The 16,469-nt window shown below is 46.4% G+C and overlaps 1 protein-coding gene across 1 annotated transcript; it reads left to right on the top strand.

The window, feature by feature from the left end:
• The first annotated feature begins 332 nt into the window (after nucleotides 1-332).
• On the top strand, nucleotides 333-3,771 carry LOC123159371 (probable receptor-like serine/threonine-protein kinase At5g57670). The gene is made up of 10 exons (XM_044577200.1): nucleotides 333-657; nucleotides 759-850; nucleotides 1,288-1,406; nucleotides 1,561-1,688; nucleotides 1,775-2,167; nucleotides 2,294-2,548; nucleotides 2,644-2,801; nucleotides 3,015-3,230; nucleotides 3,330-3,479; nucleotides 3,559-3,771. Exons 1-10 carry the CDS (start codon nucleotides 471-473, stop codon nucleotides 3,679-3,681), a joined length of 1,821 nt encoding a protein of 606 aa, XP_044433135.1. The 5' UTR covers nucleotides 333-470; the 3' UTR covers nucleotides 3,682-3,771.
• Nucleotides 3,772-16,469: the final 12,698 nt, after the last annotated feature.

Raw genomic sequence — 16,469 nt, 5'->3', positions numbered from 1 at the left:
GGTTATATAAAATGCACCACAGATGGCAGATTAGATTGGTTACCAAATGCCGCAGGACCCAATCAGATCCAAGCATGAGCCACTCCTAGGTGTTCACCGGTCTACCCGTCTTTGTACCACCGGCACGCATCTTCACCACCAAGCAACCCAATTTTTGTAAGCAAGCAATGCCACGGCGGTTGCTGCCAAGTGCTGGTGCTGCTGCGAGCTTCCGCTGAGTTCCATGGTGGTCGCCCACGGGGAATAAAGCTAGCTAAATGGCCATCACTACCTCCAACTAACTAACCACCGCCTGCCTCTCTCACTACACTGCACTCGCGTGCCTTTCACCATGCCATGTCACCTTTTGCCTCTACAAAATCCCTGTCATTGTCGTGGCCGTCGTCGTCGCCTTCGTCCTCCGGTCACAGCCACTAACCAGTAGTGGTGCTGCCTGGGAAGGATCGAGGTTGGTAAGGGGAGGTCTAGACATGGACGCCATTGAGGAGTGCAGCAGGGGCAGCAGCGATGGGCGGCGGCGGCAGCAGCTGCTGCTGCTTGGCTCCAGGATACTGGTCGGCGTGCCCAACAACTCCCGCGGCTGCTCCGAGCTGCTGTCGTGGGCGATCAGGGTCGTTGCCAAGCCCAACGACTCCGTCGTCGCCGTTCATGTTCTTGGTAACCGTCTGGCAATTTTACTTGTGTTGCTCCATGAATATAATTCTTGCTCTTGTGCTCATGATTTTGCTGCTGTTGTTGTGGTGGTTCGTGGCCGGCAGGAGGGAGGGGGAGGAAGAACAGGCTCCAGAAGGCGAACGCCTTCGTCATCTACATGCTTGGGGAGTTGGTGGAGACATGCGAGGCCAAGCAGGTGCAGATTTATCAGAAAACAAGACAATTTCAGTTCTGCAATTTGTTTACCAAACTGCTTACATTCATTTCTGAACATGGCTTCTGATGATCTTTGGTGTTCAGTCCTTAGTTTACATTTCTTGCGCCTTTTTTTCCGTTTCTCTTCTGGTGAAAACAGTGCAGTGGCAACTTGGAAGCAAAGTTTGTGCTCACAGGTTTTTGAGTTTGGTGTCATGTCTCTGTTCACCTGTTCGGTGTAATTAGTACGGTGGCCTGGGTTTGTCTTCCTTTATGCTTCCTCATCCATGTGCTTATATTCAGTCTTCAATGCTGCCAAATTGGGACTGAACTTCCATTTAAGCCTATTATTAGTTTATTACTACTTCTGCGTCAAGCTGAAACAAAAGGGTGATGAGTTTTATCCTCTGTTTTCTCTGCCTTTGCTCTGTTTCCCAGGTCAATTTGGAGGCCAAGGTAATCTGCAGCTCAAGCATTCCAAGAGCCCTGGCCCGGGAAGCTGAACAGACTGATGCCAAGTTTCTAGTCGTTGGAAGATCAAGGAGTAAATATCGCAGGTAATCTTTAGTAAGTTCCTATAATAATAATAATAATAATAATAATAATAATAACAATAAGCTACTCCTCTGTTCATGTACATATATTGAACTGTATTTTTCTGCAAATTTGCACTCTTCCTGTAAATGTAATCAGCAGTATTATGCATTTCAGGAATCACTTTGAGGTTGCAAACTACTGCTTCATGCACGCTCCCAACAACTGTTCGGTGATCGCGGTCGGAAGGGAAGGCCTGGCACAGACCCAGAGTAGCAACCGGCTCAAGTCTCAGTCATTTGATGGTGAAAGAATTCAGCACTTATTATTTTTCTTCTGAAAACCAGCATGTGTGTCCATTCTTGTTCTAATTCAAAACGTCAAACTGCAGGCAGCAGCAACATCTCCTCAAGTTCAACATGGAGCAGAACATTCACAAAACTACTTCGATCAAGCTCGGTACGCAAGCAGGCTGACGGCGACGAGGAAGACAAGAGCTCGCCGAGGGCGGTCCTCGATGGACCGGAGGGAGGGGAACGCCTGCAGGTCACTGAAGAGTGCTACAGCAGCACATGTAGCAATGACACGATGAGCCGGCGTGGCCACAGTGGCATATGGAGACGGCTGTCGGACATGAAGCTCTGGCTACCATTTCTACGAACCGTCAACGACGAAGGCGCGAAAGCCGGCGACGTCTGCTCGACGTTCTCTGAAGATCAGAAACCTGCCTGGAAGTGCTACAGTTATGAAGAGATTTCAGTTGCTACAGACGACTTCAGTCCAGGTTGGTAACTTATTTTTCAGGCCTTCTGTTCATATCATTTGAATAAAAAAAATTCAGAGACTTATGTATCATGCAAAATTCAGCAAGATTTAATGTAACTTGATTGATGGTTTCATGTTCATGTAGATAATATAGTGGGGAGAGGAGGCTATGCAGAAGTGTACAAGGGCATACTGTCTGACGGCCAATGCATAGCAGTGAAGAGGCTGGCCAAGGGCAAGCCCAGTGAGCAGAAGGAGAAGGAGTTCCTGTCAGAGCTAGGGATCCAGGTGCATGTCTGCCACCCAAACACGGCCGACCTGCTCGGGTGCTGCGTCGAGAACGGGCTCTACCTGGTGTTCGAGCTCTGCGCGAACGGGACGCTCGCATCGGCGCTCCACGGTATCCGAATGAATTTCAGTCGGTGTGCAAGTTCAGAGTGATCGACCTGAAGATTTTTGTCAGTGACACTGGCGATGACATTTTTTTTTCTGCAGGGAATAGTGGGAAGATCCTTGAGTGGGCTCTGCGGCAGAAGATCGCGGTGGGTGTCGCGAGGGGTTTGCAGTATCTGCACATGTTCTGTAGGCATCGGATCATCCACCGCGACATCAAGGCCGCTAACATCCTCCTCGGCGATGATTCTGAACCTCAGGTGAAACTAACATTCCCTATATTTTGAGTCAATAAAAACCGAACTTTCATCGAAAAAATCTACTATTCACACCAAACAACAATCTTCTTTCAAAAGAAAATAATACAGTTACTCGAAAATTATATGCCATGCAAGTAATGAAATGACAGTTAATCAACTATGAAAGTGATGTGATTATTTAGTAAGATGGCCATTTGTCTGTCTACACAACAGATTTCTGACTTTGGGCTGGCAAAGTGGCTTCCAAAACAATGGACTCATCACTCCGTCGTACCCATAGAGGGCACATTTGGGTATTTGGCGCCAGAATACTTCATGCACGGCATCGTCGATGAAAAGACAGATATATTTGCCTTTGGAGTTCTTCTCCTAGAGATCGTCACCGGAAGGCGGCCTATCGACTGCTCCAAGCAAAGTCTTCTTCAGTGGGTGAGCACTAACTGAATGAGCACACTCCAGTGAACTAACTGAATCGCCAACGAACAGAACAGTTCACACTATGTGTGTTTCATCAATCTGTCTTTCTAGGCAAAACCTCTTCTGGAGGCCGGGCAAGCGATCGAGCTCGCAGACCCTGCCCTCGGCGATGACTACGACAAGGACCAGCTGAAGAGGATGGTCACCGTCGCATCGCGCTGCATCATGCGGCCCGCAATGTGGCGGCCATCGATGTCCGAGGTACCCATTCATCATACTTGCTAGGTTTAAGTTACTGATGTTTAGATGAAATGACAAAAAAATATGTCATGCTTTTCAGGTGCTGCACTTGCTGTCTACCAACGATGAGTGCTTGGAGGAGCCCGAGAAATGGAACATTCCGGAGGACGAGGTCAACGACATGGATGATTGCACGTTATTTTCTGAATCTTGCTCTCTGTGATGTAATAGGCTTTATTTATTTTGGTGTCGATGTGGCTTCTAAGTAAAATTCAATTTATGGAATATGATTGGGTTGTCCATGTTTTTTGTATGATTTTTTTTCTTTCCACGAACTATGTGCTTTCAAAACGTTGCCATGGGTTGTTTTCTAGCTCCGCTCCTCCGCGATGATAAACTGATTGAGTAAAATGTTTTGTGTTGCCTTCCACAGCACCAGAGAGCAAAAAAATAAAAAATAAAAAAAACTTGAAGACATGATCACCGTACAAACATGTTAACTGAAAAATAGATAACCAAGAGAATTTCCAATCACAGTTTGTAAACAAGAGATCAAAATTTGTAAACAATCTAAAGGTATTTAGTTTGTAACCAAGAGATAGAAATTTGTAAACAATTCAGAGGTATTTATCTGCAATTCAGTTCAGCCTCTAATCCTTGTGAGCAGAACAAAAACAAAATAAAAAAGATGGTGGTTCGTTGGAGTAGGCTGTGAGGCCCAAGCGGCCCAGTTGTGCAGCGGCCCGTTATCCTCCCACCGTTGGAAGCGGGCAGTTTTCGCTGCTCTGTGAAAACAGCCTCACGCAATGCCTGCCACATTATAGCCCGTGACGCCTAGCTTTCGCACAGGCCCCAGCGGATCCACTACCAACTTGGAACGGGCGGGCCAGCAGAAGCACGACTGGACCAGGCCCACAGCGCTACGGCAACGTTCGCACCACCTTGAAGCCCTCGCTCGGGTTACAAGCACTCGCTAGTGTGCTCGGCGAGACAGTGTGTAGAGAGTGCTATTTAAGCTGGTCTGTTCCCTGCTCGCTAGGCGAGGTGGGACTAAAAAAGGTGGGATGCTGCGCATGCTGATGGAATGAATAGTCTGTTCTGGGCTTAGAAAACAAAGGCCATTCGCCCGTGAAGCTAATAAGTGACTAACTCACGTGCCCCTAAAAAAAGTGCATAATTCACGTGTACCGTGTGCCTTTGCTCAAAAATAAAAAAGACATCGACGAATATGTTATGTACGGTGTCCCAGGATATAAAAAGTAGGCAAATTTGCAATACTACAAACAACCCAAATATGTTATGTAAGAAATGCCAACCGTTGTGTTTTTTTTTAGAGAACGTCGGCTTTATAGATTAATGAACAACATTACACAGAGTTCACCGGATACAATCTGGAACAGAATAAAAAACACAAAGACCAGAAGAGTTCATACATGATTTAGCTAGCACATGAGCAGGAACATTCAAATGCCGACGGACATGTTTGAAGGACACTGACGAGAAACCTTCAGACATAGACTTGATTTCAGCCACCACCACCACCCCAATTGAAGAACGGTCACTCATGGACAAATTGATCTTTTGCACAAGTGAGAGACGGTCAGAGACGAAGATAACATCTGAAACTTGTTCATCATGCGCCAAAAGAACAGCACGTCAAAGAGCCATGGCCTAAGCCATTTCATGTTCTAAGCTATACCATCAATAGGCTCACTGCAGGCCACCACGAATTGACCTCCGTCATCCTTGCCGACGACCCCAATGCTGGACCTATCCAGGCTCGGGAAAGTTGCAGCGTCTGGGTAGAACATGATGGTACCTGAGGGCGGCGGAGACCAGTTGAGCTGGACGCATTGATTTCAGGCCTATGTTTAGACACTGGAAGGAAAAGATGCTGCAAGATAAGGGACGCTGTGTTTTGAGTTTTTTCTTATGTGTGTTTTAACTTCCCGCTTTTGTTTGGGGTGAACTATTAGTATGCATTGCTACGCACTGTAATGTGATGCTTCAAGTCGTTGACGCATGAAGTAAGAGCATCTCTAGCAGTAAGCCCGAACGTTAGGTCTTTTCAGTTTGCTTGGTACGATCTTCTCGGTCTTTCGTAGTTGACGTCCTAAATTATTTCAGTCTTCTCCGTTTTTCACTATTTGATCTTCGGTCTTTACATGGTGGTGTTCCATCCTACCCAAATAGACCAAATTTCATGCTACAACTCGGATTCGAAATCACTGCCAAAAATACTTCTCCTAATATGTTGGATTGGGCGCAAAGTAATCCTTGATAAGCTTGTGATGAGCTTCTGCTCTATCATGATTGATATCCAAGCGGCTAAATTGTGATCCTAGTCTTGGTCTCCGAAAGTCCTCATGAACTATCACAACAATGGCCATCTCAAAATCATCGTCATATTCTTCCTTCTTCTCCAACGAAGAGTCGTCGAAGAACATCTTCCTTGACCTCTTAATCTACTACTTGCAACATTTCATGTTGATTGCAAAAATAGTAAAACAACAATGAAAAGGCAAAAAGTTACCTAGGCAATTCGTCAAACACTTAGTGAGCGGATGATGTGAGCTTCCATGGGCAACGTTGTGGCGGCAATGAGCCTACGGATGGGCGGGGGGGTTGAAGATATAGCTTACAAACTTCGAGGAACTTGATTCTCCTTGAAGTCATGCTAGCGCGTCGCCCAACAAGCCCACCGAAAATGAGCTCCGGCTTTCAGAATGGCGCCGGCGTGGCCGCGATTTCGATGTCGTTGAGCTCCACTGCGGGTGCTCTATGCCATGATGGTCGTTCGCTGGTTCCGCTTCCGGCAAAATGGATCTCGAAGGTGGCCCTATTCGTCCATGAGCTCCCAGAGGCAACAATGAAGAAAGAACTAGAGGGACGAGACGGCACCCTAGCTAGCAGTGTTCTCCGTCTAGATCAATCTAGAGAGAGAGAGAGAGGGACACAAAGCAAGGGTGTGCTCCAAAGGATTAGTCTGTTTCTAAGGGGTGCACCCTCTCCACGCATATTCATAGGTGGAGCCAAGGGATGCGACTTGGGAAGGAGTTATCCCTTATGTCGTCCTCCTAGGACTCTTCTAGAAACACCAAAGATCACGGTGTACGCCCCAAGGGGGGAACGCCTCAGACCCTCGTGTTTCGCCTTTGACTTGTCCCCCAAGGCAACCCCTTGGCGCACCCCATTTGGTTGGCTTGGGCTTGGTGACCTAATCCGAAGGCCTCCTACGACGACAATGCCCAGATGATTCCCTCGAACTTCTCCGAAGACGACAAGCAAGTAGCGAAAGCAGCGTCTCGACGGTCACATAGACCCGGCCGGCCGGTCGTCTCGACGACGAAGGCATGATAACTGACGATGTTTCACCACTATGAAGATGAGTCTGATGGGGCGCCAACGACGCCCTGGATTTTGGAACGATAACTCTGCTACCTAAGAAGATAGAGGCGGTACGGATTGAGCAGTTCCGACCGATATGTCTTCTTAACGTTAGTTTTAAAATTTTCACCAAGGTGGGGACTAACAAGCTGACACAAATTGCACATAGTGTGGTGCAACCATCTCAAACAGCCTTCATGCCGGACAGAAACATCCTTGAAGGGGTTGTGGTCCTTCATAAAACGCTCCATGAGATCCACATGAAAAAACTAGATGGAGTGGTTTTTAAGGTGGATTTTGAGAAAGCGTACGATAAGGTTAAGTGGCCTTGCGGATGAAAGGATTCGATCAATCCTGGAGAAAGCAGGTAGATTCTTTCATGCAAAAAGGCAGTGTGGGAATAAAGCTGAATGATGATATAGGTCACTATTTTCAGACACACAAGTGTCTAAGACAGGGAGACCCCATGTCTCCTATCTTGTTCAACATAGTGGTAGATATGTTGACAATTCTGGTATGAAGAGCTAAAGAAAACGGCCAAGTAGGTGGTCTCGTTCCTCATTTAGTGGAGGGTGGAGTGTCCATTCTAAAGTACGCAGATGATACCATCATCTTCATGGAGCATGATCTGTTGAAAGCAAGAAATATGAAGCTTGTGCTATGCTTATTCGAGCAGTTGTTGTGGTTAAAGATTAACTTCCACAAAAGTGAATTGTTCTGTTTTGGGAGAGCTAAAGACGAACAAGAATCTTACAAACAATTGTTTGGATGTGGGATTGGCTCATTGCCTTTTACATATCTGGGCATTCCGATTCACCATCGCAAGCTCTCTAACAAAGAATGGAAATGCAATGAAGATTGATTTGAAAAGAAACTAAGTTGCTGGAAAGGCAAACTTATGTCATACGGAGGCCGACTAATTCTTATTAATTCGGTGCTCACGAGTATGCCAATGTTTCTCTTGTCCTTCTTCGAGGTACCAGTAGGAGTACGGAAAAGACTGGAGTTCTATCGATCGCATTTCTTCTGGCAGAGTGACGAATTAAAACAGAAATACAGACTTGCTAAATGGGATATTATTTGTAGGCCAAAAGACCAAGGTGGTCTTGGCATTAAAAATTTAGAGGTGAAGAACAGATGCTTACTCAGTAAATGGATGTACAAGTTATCCGTAGAGAGCGATGCCACATGGGCCTAGATTCTGCGTAATAAGTACCTTCATTCTAAGATCTTATCACAAGTGATGGTCATACCAACCGATTCGCCTTTTTGGAAAGGACTGATGAGAGTGAAATCGGCCTTCTTTCACAGAACAAAGTTTATCGTTGGTAATGGTACTTCCACGAGATTCTGGGAGGATACATATGGCTGGGGGAGACGCCTCTTGCTATCCAATATCCTTCTCTATATAATATAGCTCAGCATAGGGATGCCTATGTTGCAACAGTATTACAGTCCAGCCCTCTAAATATTCACTTCAGAAGGACTTTAGCGGGAAACTGTTGGGAAGCATGGCTCCATCTTGTGAGAAGATTGATGGATGTCCTACTTTCTCAACAACTAGATCAGTTGCACCGGAAACTAACCAAGAATGGAGTGTTTTCGGTGAAATCCATGTATTTGGATATGATCAATTCGGCTTCTATTCCCCAATCAGTGCATATTTGGAAAGTCAAAGTGCCCTTAAAAATTAAAGTGTTCATGTGGTTTGTCCACAAACAAGTCATTCTCACTAAGGACAATTTGGCAAAACATAACTGGACAGGGTCTCGCAGATGTAGTTTCTGTGATCATGATGAATCTATCAAACACCTCTTTCTTGATTGCCCTCTGGCCAAAATTTTATGGCGGTCTATCCATATAGCGTTTAACATTGCTCCTCCTACTAGCATCAACACGTTATTTGGGACAATGGCTAAATGGAGTTGAGATAGAATCAGTGAGACACATTCGTGTAGGCGTATGTGCTTTATTATGGGCTATATGGAACAGCAGAAACGATTTGGTTTTTAACATAACAACAAATGTTCATTTCTTGCAGGTTATCTTCTGGGCCACTACGTTGATCCGTATGTGGTCGTTACTCACTGCGATGGATGCCAGCGCGCGTATGGTTACTGGGTCTATTCGGTGGGAGATGGTAGCACGGGCTATGTTCAACCAGTTTGGATGGCGGTCATGTAATATGATAGGTGTTTAGTTTCCTATATCTTCCTTTATACCGCCGGTTGTGTGTCAGCGCCCCCGACAATAGGGACCCACAAGGCAGCGACGACCGCACCCACCAGGCTGCTACCAGACCCACTCGGCCCAAGTGGCCCAACCCAAGAGTCCACGGGCCGGAATGGGCCAACTGAGGCGCCCAACAGCTACTACTAAAGGTGACGCACTCAAGAGGAAGGGCATCCAGTGGATCAACTACAACGGCGGCTCGACTCTTATCCCCTCCCCTTTCTTCTCCGCGATGAACCCTAGCTACATCATTCTTATAATCTCTCCTGTAATCGCCACTAAATCCTACCTCCGTGAGGAATTGCTGCTAGTAATAGAGAATTACCCTACCATATCCTATCATCTGGTATCAGAGACCAACCCAAATCCCTTCCACTCCACTCTGGACCAGTTCATCGAAACCCGTCGCGTGCGGCAAGCACATTCCCTGCTGACCACCATGGATCTGTCGATCCAGGCATTCCTCGACCGCCTCAACACCAACATGAAGGCCCAGTCCAAGGCAATCGCGGAGATCCAACTCTCGACAGCCAAGATCGACGAGCTCGTGGCATGGCGGCTCGATCTGGAGAAACGGGTCGCTGATCTTGGCAATGCGGTGGCGGTGCTTCAACAAGCGCAGTCACCGTCTACCAAGGAGGGCGAGGAGACACGGGCGGCTGCACCCAACCACGCGCCCACTGCTACCTCTTGAGCACAGCGTTGGTTTTCCCTTGAAGAGGAAAGGGTGATGCAGCAAAGTAGCGTAAGTATTTCCCTCAGTTTTTGAGAACCAAGGTATCAATCCAGTAGGAGGCCACGCTCAAGTCCCTCGTACCTACACAAACAAATAAGAACCTTGCAACCAACGCGATAAAGGGGTTGTCAAGCCCTTCACGGCCACTTGCAAAAGTGAGATCTGATAGAGATGATAAGATAATATTTTTGGTATTTTTATGATAAAGACTAAAAGTAAAGAAAGCAAAATAAAGTAGATCGGAAATTTATATGGTGGAAAATAGACCCGGGGGGCATAGGTTTCACTAGTGGCTTCTCTCAAGATAGCATAAATATTACGGTGGGTGAACAAATTACTGTCGAGCAATTGATAGAATTGAGCATAGTTATGAGAATATCTAGGTATGATCATGTATATAGGCATCACGTCCGTGACAAGTAGACCGACTCCTGCCTGCATCTACTACTATTACTCCACACACCAACCGCTATCCAGCATGCATCTAGAGCATTAAGTTCATAAGAACAGAGTAACGCATTAGGCAATATGACATGATGTAGAGGGATAAAGTCAAGCAATATGATATAAACCCCATCTTTTTATCCTCGATGGCAACAATACAATACGTGTCGTTTCCCTTTCTGTCACTGGGATCGATCACCGCAAGATTGAACCCAAAGCTAAGCACTTCTCCCATTGCAAGAAAGATCAATCTAGTAGGCCAAACCAAACTGATAATTCGAAGAGACTTGCAAAGATAACCAATGATACATAAAAGAATTCACAGGAGAATCAAATATTGTTCACAGATAATCTTGATCATAAAACCACAATTCATCGGATCTCGACAAACACACCACAAAAGAAGATTACATCGAATAGATCTCCAAGAGAATCGAGGAGAACTTTGTATTGAGATCCAAAGAAAGAGAAGAAGCCATCTAGCTAATAACTATGGACCCGAAGGTCTGAGGTAAACTACTCACACATCATCGGAGAGGCTATGGTGTTGATGTACAAGCCCTCCATGATCAATGCCCCCTCCGGCGGAGCGCCGAAAAAAGGCCCCAAGATGGGATCTCACGGGTACAGAAGGTTGTTGGGGAACGTTGCAGAAAATAAAAAATTTCCTACGGTTTCACCAAGATCCATCTATGAGTTCATCTAAGCAACGAGTCAAGGGAGTGAGTTTGCATCTACATACCACTTGTAGATCGCGTGCGGAAGCTTGCAAGGGGATGGTGATGATGGAGTCGTACTCGACGTGATTCAGATCACCGATGTCCAAGTGCTGAACGGACAGCACCTCCGCGTTCAACACACGTACGGGACGGGAGACGTCTCCTCCTTCTTGATCCAGCAAGGGGGAAGGAGAGGTTGATGATGATCCAGCAGCACGACGGCGTGGTGGTGGATGCAGCAGAACTCCAGGACGGCTTCGCCAAGCGACTACGGGAGGAGGACGAGGTGTAGCAGGGGAAGGGAGGCGCCAAAGCAAATGGGTGCGGCTGCCCTCCCCCCTGCCCTCCTTTATATAGGCCCCCAGGGGGGCGCCGGCCCTGGGAGATTGGATCTCCCAAGGGGGCGGCGGCCAAGGGGGGAGGAGTGCCCCCCAAGGCATGTGGTGCGCCCCCCCACCCTAGGGTTTCAACCCTAGGCGCAGGGGGTGGGCCTAGGGGGGCGCACCAGCCCACTATGGGCTGGATCCCCTCCCACGTCAGCCCATGGGGCCCTCCGGTATGGGTGGCCCCACCCGGTGGACCCCCGGGGCCCTTCCGGTGGTCCCGGTACAATACCGGGTGACCCCGAAACTTTCCCGATGGCCGAAATACCTCTTCCTATATATTATTCTTTACCTCTGGACCATTTCGAAACTCCTCGTGACGTCCGGGATCTCATCCGGGACTCCGAACAACATTCGGTATGCTGCATACTCATATTCATACAACCCTAGCGTCACCGAACCTTAAGTGTGTAGACCCTTCGGGTTCGGGAGACACGTAGACATGACCGAGACGACTCTCGGGCAATAACCAACAGCGGGATCTGGATACCCATGTTGGCTCCCACATGCTCCTCGATGATTTCATCGGTTGAACCACGATGTCGAGGATTCGATCAAATCCCGTATACAATTCCCTTCGTCAATCGGTACGTTACTTGCCCGAGACTCGATCGTCGGTATCCCAATACCTTGTTCAGTCTCGTTACCGGCAAGTCACTTTACTCATACCGTAATGCATGATCCTGTGGCCAACACCTTGGTCACCTTGAGCTCATTATGATGATGCATTACCGAGTGGGCCCAGAGATACCTCTCCGTCATACGGAGTGACAAATCCCAGTCTCGATCCGTGTCAACCCAACAGATACTTTCGGATATACCTGTAGTGCACCTTTATAGTCACCCAGTTACGTTTGTGACGTTTGATACACCCAAAGCACTCCTACGGTATCCGGGAGTTACACGATCTCATGGTCGAAGGAAGAGATACTTGACATTGGAAAAGCTCTAGCAAACAAACTACACGATCTTTATGCTATGCTTAGGATTGGGTCTTGTCCATCACATCATTCTCCTAATGATGTGATCCCGTTATCAACGACATCCAATGTCCATAGTCAGGAAACCATGACTATCTGTTGATCACAATGAGCTAGTCAACTAGAGGCTCACTAGGGACATATTGTGGTCTATGTATTCACACGTGTATTACGATTTCCGGATAATACAGTTATAGCATGAACAAAAGACAATTATCATGAACAATGAAATATAATAATACTTTTATTATTGCCTCTAGGGCATATTTCCAACAGTCTCCCACTTGCACTAGAGTCACCAATCTAGTTACATTGTGATGAATCGAACACCCATAGAGTTCTGGTGTTGATCATGTTTTTCTCGCGAGAGAGGTTTAGTCAACGGATCTGCGACATTCAGATCCGTGTGTACTTTGCAAATATCTATGTCTCCATCTTGAACATTTTCACGGATGGAGTTGAAACGACGCTTGATGTGCCTGGTCTTCTTGTGAAACTTGGGCTCCTTGGCAAGGGCAATAGCTCCAGTGTTGTCACAGAAGAGTTTGATCGGCCCCGACGCATTGGGTATGACTCCTAGGTCGGTGATGAACTCCTTCACCCAAATCGCTTCATGTGCTGCCTCCGAGGCTGCCATGTACTCCGCTTCACACGTAGATCCCGCCACGACGCTCTGCTTGCAGCTGCACCAGCTTACTGCTCCACCATTCAACATATACACGTATCCGGTTTGTGACTTAGAGTCATCCAGATCTGAGTCGAAGCTAGCGTCGATGTAACCCTTTACGACGAGCTCTTCGTCTCCTCCATAAACGAGAAACATGTCCTTTGTCCTTTTTAGGTACTTCAGGATATTCTTGACCGCTGTACAGTGTTCCTTGCCGGGATTACTTTGGTATCTTGCTACCAAACTTACGGCAAGGTTTACATCGGGTCTGGTACACAGCATGGCATACATAATAGATCCTATGGCTGAAGCATAGGGGATGACACTCATCTCTTCTTTATCTTTTGCCGTGGTCGGTGACTGAGCCGAGCTCAATCTCACACCTTGTAACATAGGCAAGAACCCTTTCTTGGACTGATCCATTTTGAACCTCTTCAAAATCTTATCAAGGTATGTGCTTTGTGAAAGACCTATGAGGCGTCTCGATCTATCTCTATAGATCTTGATGCCTAATATATAAGCAGCTTCTCCAAGGTCCTTCATTGAAAAACACTTATTCAAGTAGGCCTTAATGCTATCCAGAAGTTCTATATCATTTCCCATCAAGAGTATGTCATCTACATATAATATGAGAAATGCTACAGAGCTCCCACTCACTTTCTTGTAAACGCAGGCTTCTCCATAAGTCTGCATAAACCCAAACGCTTTGATCATCTCATCAAAGCGAATGTTCCAACTCTGAGATGCTTGCACGAGCCCATAAATGGATCGCTGGAGCTTGCATACTTTGTTAGCGTTCTTAGGATCGACAAAACCTTCCGGCTGCATCATATACAGCTCTTCCTTAAGATGTCCGTTAAGGAATGCTGTTTTGACGTCCATCTGCCATATCTCATAATCATAGTATGCGGCAATTGCTAACATGATTCGGACGGACTTCAGCTTCGCTACAGGAGAGAATATCTCGTCGTAGTCAATCCCTTGAACTTGTCGATAACCCTTAGCGACAAGTCGAGCTTTATAGATGGTAACATTACCATCCGCGTCCGTCTTCTTCTTAAAAATCCATTTGTTTTCTATCGCTCGCCGATCATCGGGCAAGTCTGTCAAAGTCCATACTTTGTTTTCGTACATGGATTCTATCTCGGATTTCATGGCATCAAGCCATTTGTTGGAATCTGGGCCCGCCATTGCTTCTTCATAGTTCGAAGGTTCACCGTTGTCTAACAACATGATTTCCAGGACAGGGTTGCCGTACCACTCTGGTGTGGAACGTGTCCTTGTGGACCTACGAAGTTTAGTAGCAACTTGATCCGAAGTACCTTGATCATTATCATTGTTTTCCTCTTCAGTTGGTGTGGGCATCACAGGAACGGTTTCCTGCGCTGCACCACTTTCCCGTTCGAGAGGTAGTACTTCATCGAGTTCTACTTTCCTCCCACTTACTTCTTTCAAGAGAAACTCTTTTTCCAGAAAGCATCCGTTCTTGGCAACAAAGATCTTGCCCTCGGATCTTAAGTAGATGGTATACCCGACAGTTTCCTTAGGGTATCCTATGAAGACGCATTTTTTCGACTTGGGTTCGAGCTTTTCAGGTTGAAGTTTCTTGACATAAGCATCGCATCCCCAAAATTTTAGAAACGACAGCTTAGGTTTCTTCCCAAACCATAATTCATACGGTGTCGTCTCAACGGATTTAGACGGTGCCCTATTTAAAGTGAATGTAGCTGTCTCTAGAGCGTATCCCCAAAATGATAGCGGTAAATCGGTAAGAGACATCATAGACCGCACCATATCCAATAGAGTGCGATTACGACGTTCGGACACACCGTTACGCTGAGGTGTTCCAGGCGGTGTGAGTTGTGAAACGATTCCACATTTCCTTAAGTGTGTACCAAATTCGTGACTTAAGTATTCTCCTACACGATCTGATCGTAGGAACTTTATCTTTCGGTCACGTTGATTCTCTACCTTACTCTGAAATTCCTTGAACTTTTCAAAGGTCTCAGACTTGTGTTTCATTAAGTAGACATACCCATATCTACTTAAGTCATCAGTGAGAGTGAGAACATAACGATATCCTTTGCGAGCCTCAACGCTCATTGGACCACACACATCGGTATGTATGATTTCCAACAAGTTGGTTGCTCGCTCCATTGTTTCGGAGAACGGAGTCTTGGTCATTTTGCCCATGAGGCATGGTTCGCATGTGTCAAACGATTCATAATCAAGAGACTCTAAAAGTCCATCAGCATGGAGCTTCTTCATGCGCTTGACACCAATGTGACCAAGGCGGCAGTGCCACAAGTATGTGGGACTATCGTTATCAACTTTACATCTTTTGGCATCCACACTATGAACATGTGTAATATTACGCTCGAGATTCATTAAGAATAAACCATTGACCATCGGAGCATGACCATAAAACATATCTCTCATATAAATAGAACAACCATTATTCTTGGATTTAAATGAGTAGCCATCTCATATTAAACGAGATCCTGATACAATGTTCATGCTCAAACTTGGCACCAAATAACAATTATTAAGGTTCAAAACTAATCCCGTAGGTAAATGTAGAGGCAGCGTGCCGACGGCGATCACATCGACTCTGGAACCATTCCCGACGCGCATCATCACCTCGTCCTTCGCCAGTCTTCGTTTATTCCGCAGCTCCTGCTGTGAGTTACAAATATGAGCAACGGCACCGGTATCAAATACCCAGGAGTTACTACGAGTACTGGTAAGGTACACATCAATTACATGTATATCAAATATACCTTTGGTGTTGTCGGCCTTCTTATCCGCTAAGTATTTGGGGCAGTTCCGCTTCCATTGACCCTTCCCTTTGCAATAAAAGCACTCAGTCTCATGCTTGGATCCATTCTTTGACTTCTTCCCGATAACTGGCTTACCGGGCACGGCAACATCCTTGCCGTCCTTCTTGAAGTTCTTCTTCCCCTTGCCCTTCTTGAACTTAGTGGTCTTATTGACCATCAACACTTGATGTTCTTTCTTGATTTCAGCCTCTGCTGACTTCAGCATTGAGAACACTTCAGGAATGGTCTTCACCATCCCCTGCATGTTGTAGTTCATCACAAAGCTCTTGTAGCTTGGTGGGAGCGACTTGAGGATTCTGTCAATGACCGCCTCATCTGGGAGGTTAATGTTCAGCTAGGTCATACGGTTGTGCAACCCAGACATCTTGAGAATGTGCTCACTGACAGAACTGTTTTCCTCCATCTTACAACTATAGAACTTGTCGGAGACATCATATCTCTCGACCCGGACATGAGCTTGGAAAACTAGTTTCAGCTCTTCGAACATCTCATATGCTCCGTGATGCTCAAAACGCTTTTGGAGCCCCGGTTCTAAGCTGTAAAGCATGCCGCACTGAACGAGGGAGTAATCATCAGCACGAGTTTGCCAAGCGTTCATAACGTCTTGGTTCTCTGGGACGGGA

The sequence above is a fragment of the Triticum aestivum genome, chromosome 7B, assembly GCF_018294505.1.
Source record: "Triticum aestivum cultivar Chinese Spring chromosome 7B, IWGSC CS RefSeq v2.1, whole genome shotgun sequence".
NCBI classification, from domain to species: domain Eukaryota; kingdom Viridiplantae; phylum Streptophyta; class Magnoliopsida; order Poales; family Poaceae; genus Triticum; species Triticum aestivum.
The sequence above is the reverse complement of the archived record's forward strand: the minus strand, read 5'-3'. Positions and strand labels throughout refer to the sequence as shown.

Bases quoted from the DNA above. Each gene is read 5' to 3' on its own strand.
- LOC123159371 (XM_044577200.1), top strand. From the start codon at position 471: ATGGACGCCATTGAGGAGTGCAGCAGGGGCAGCAGCGATGGGCGGCGG. The intron at 658-758 runs GTAACCGTCTGG...CGTGGCCGGCAG, and splicing joins CGTCGCCGTTCATGTTCTTG to GAGGGAGGGGGAGGAAGAAC. The intron at 3,480-3,558 runs GTACCCATTCAT...CATGCTTTTCAG, and splicing joins GGCGGCCATCGATGTCCGAG to GTGCTGCACTTGCTGTCTAC.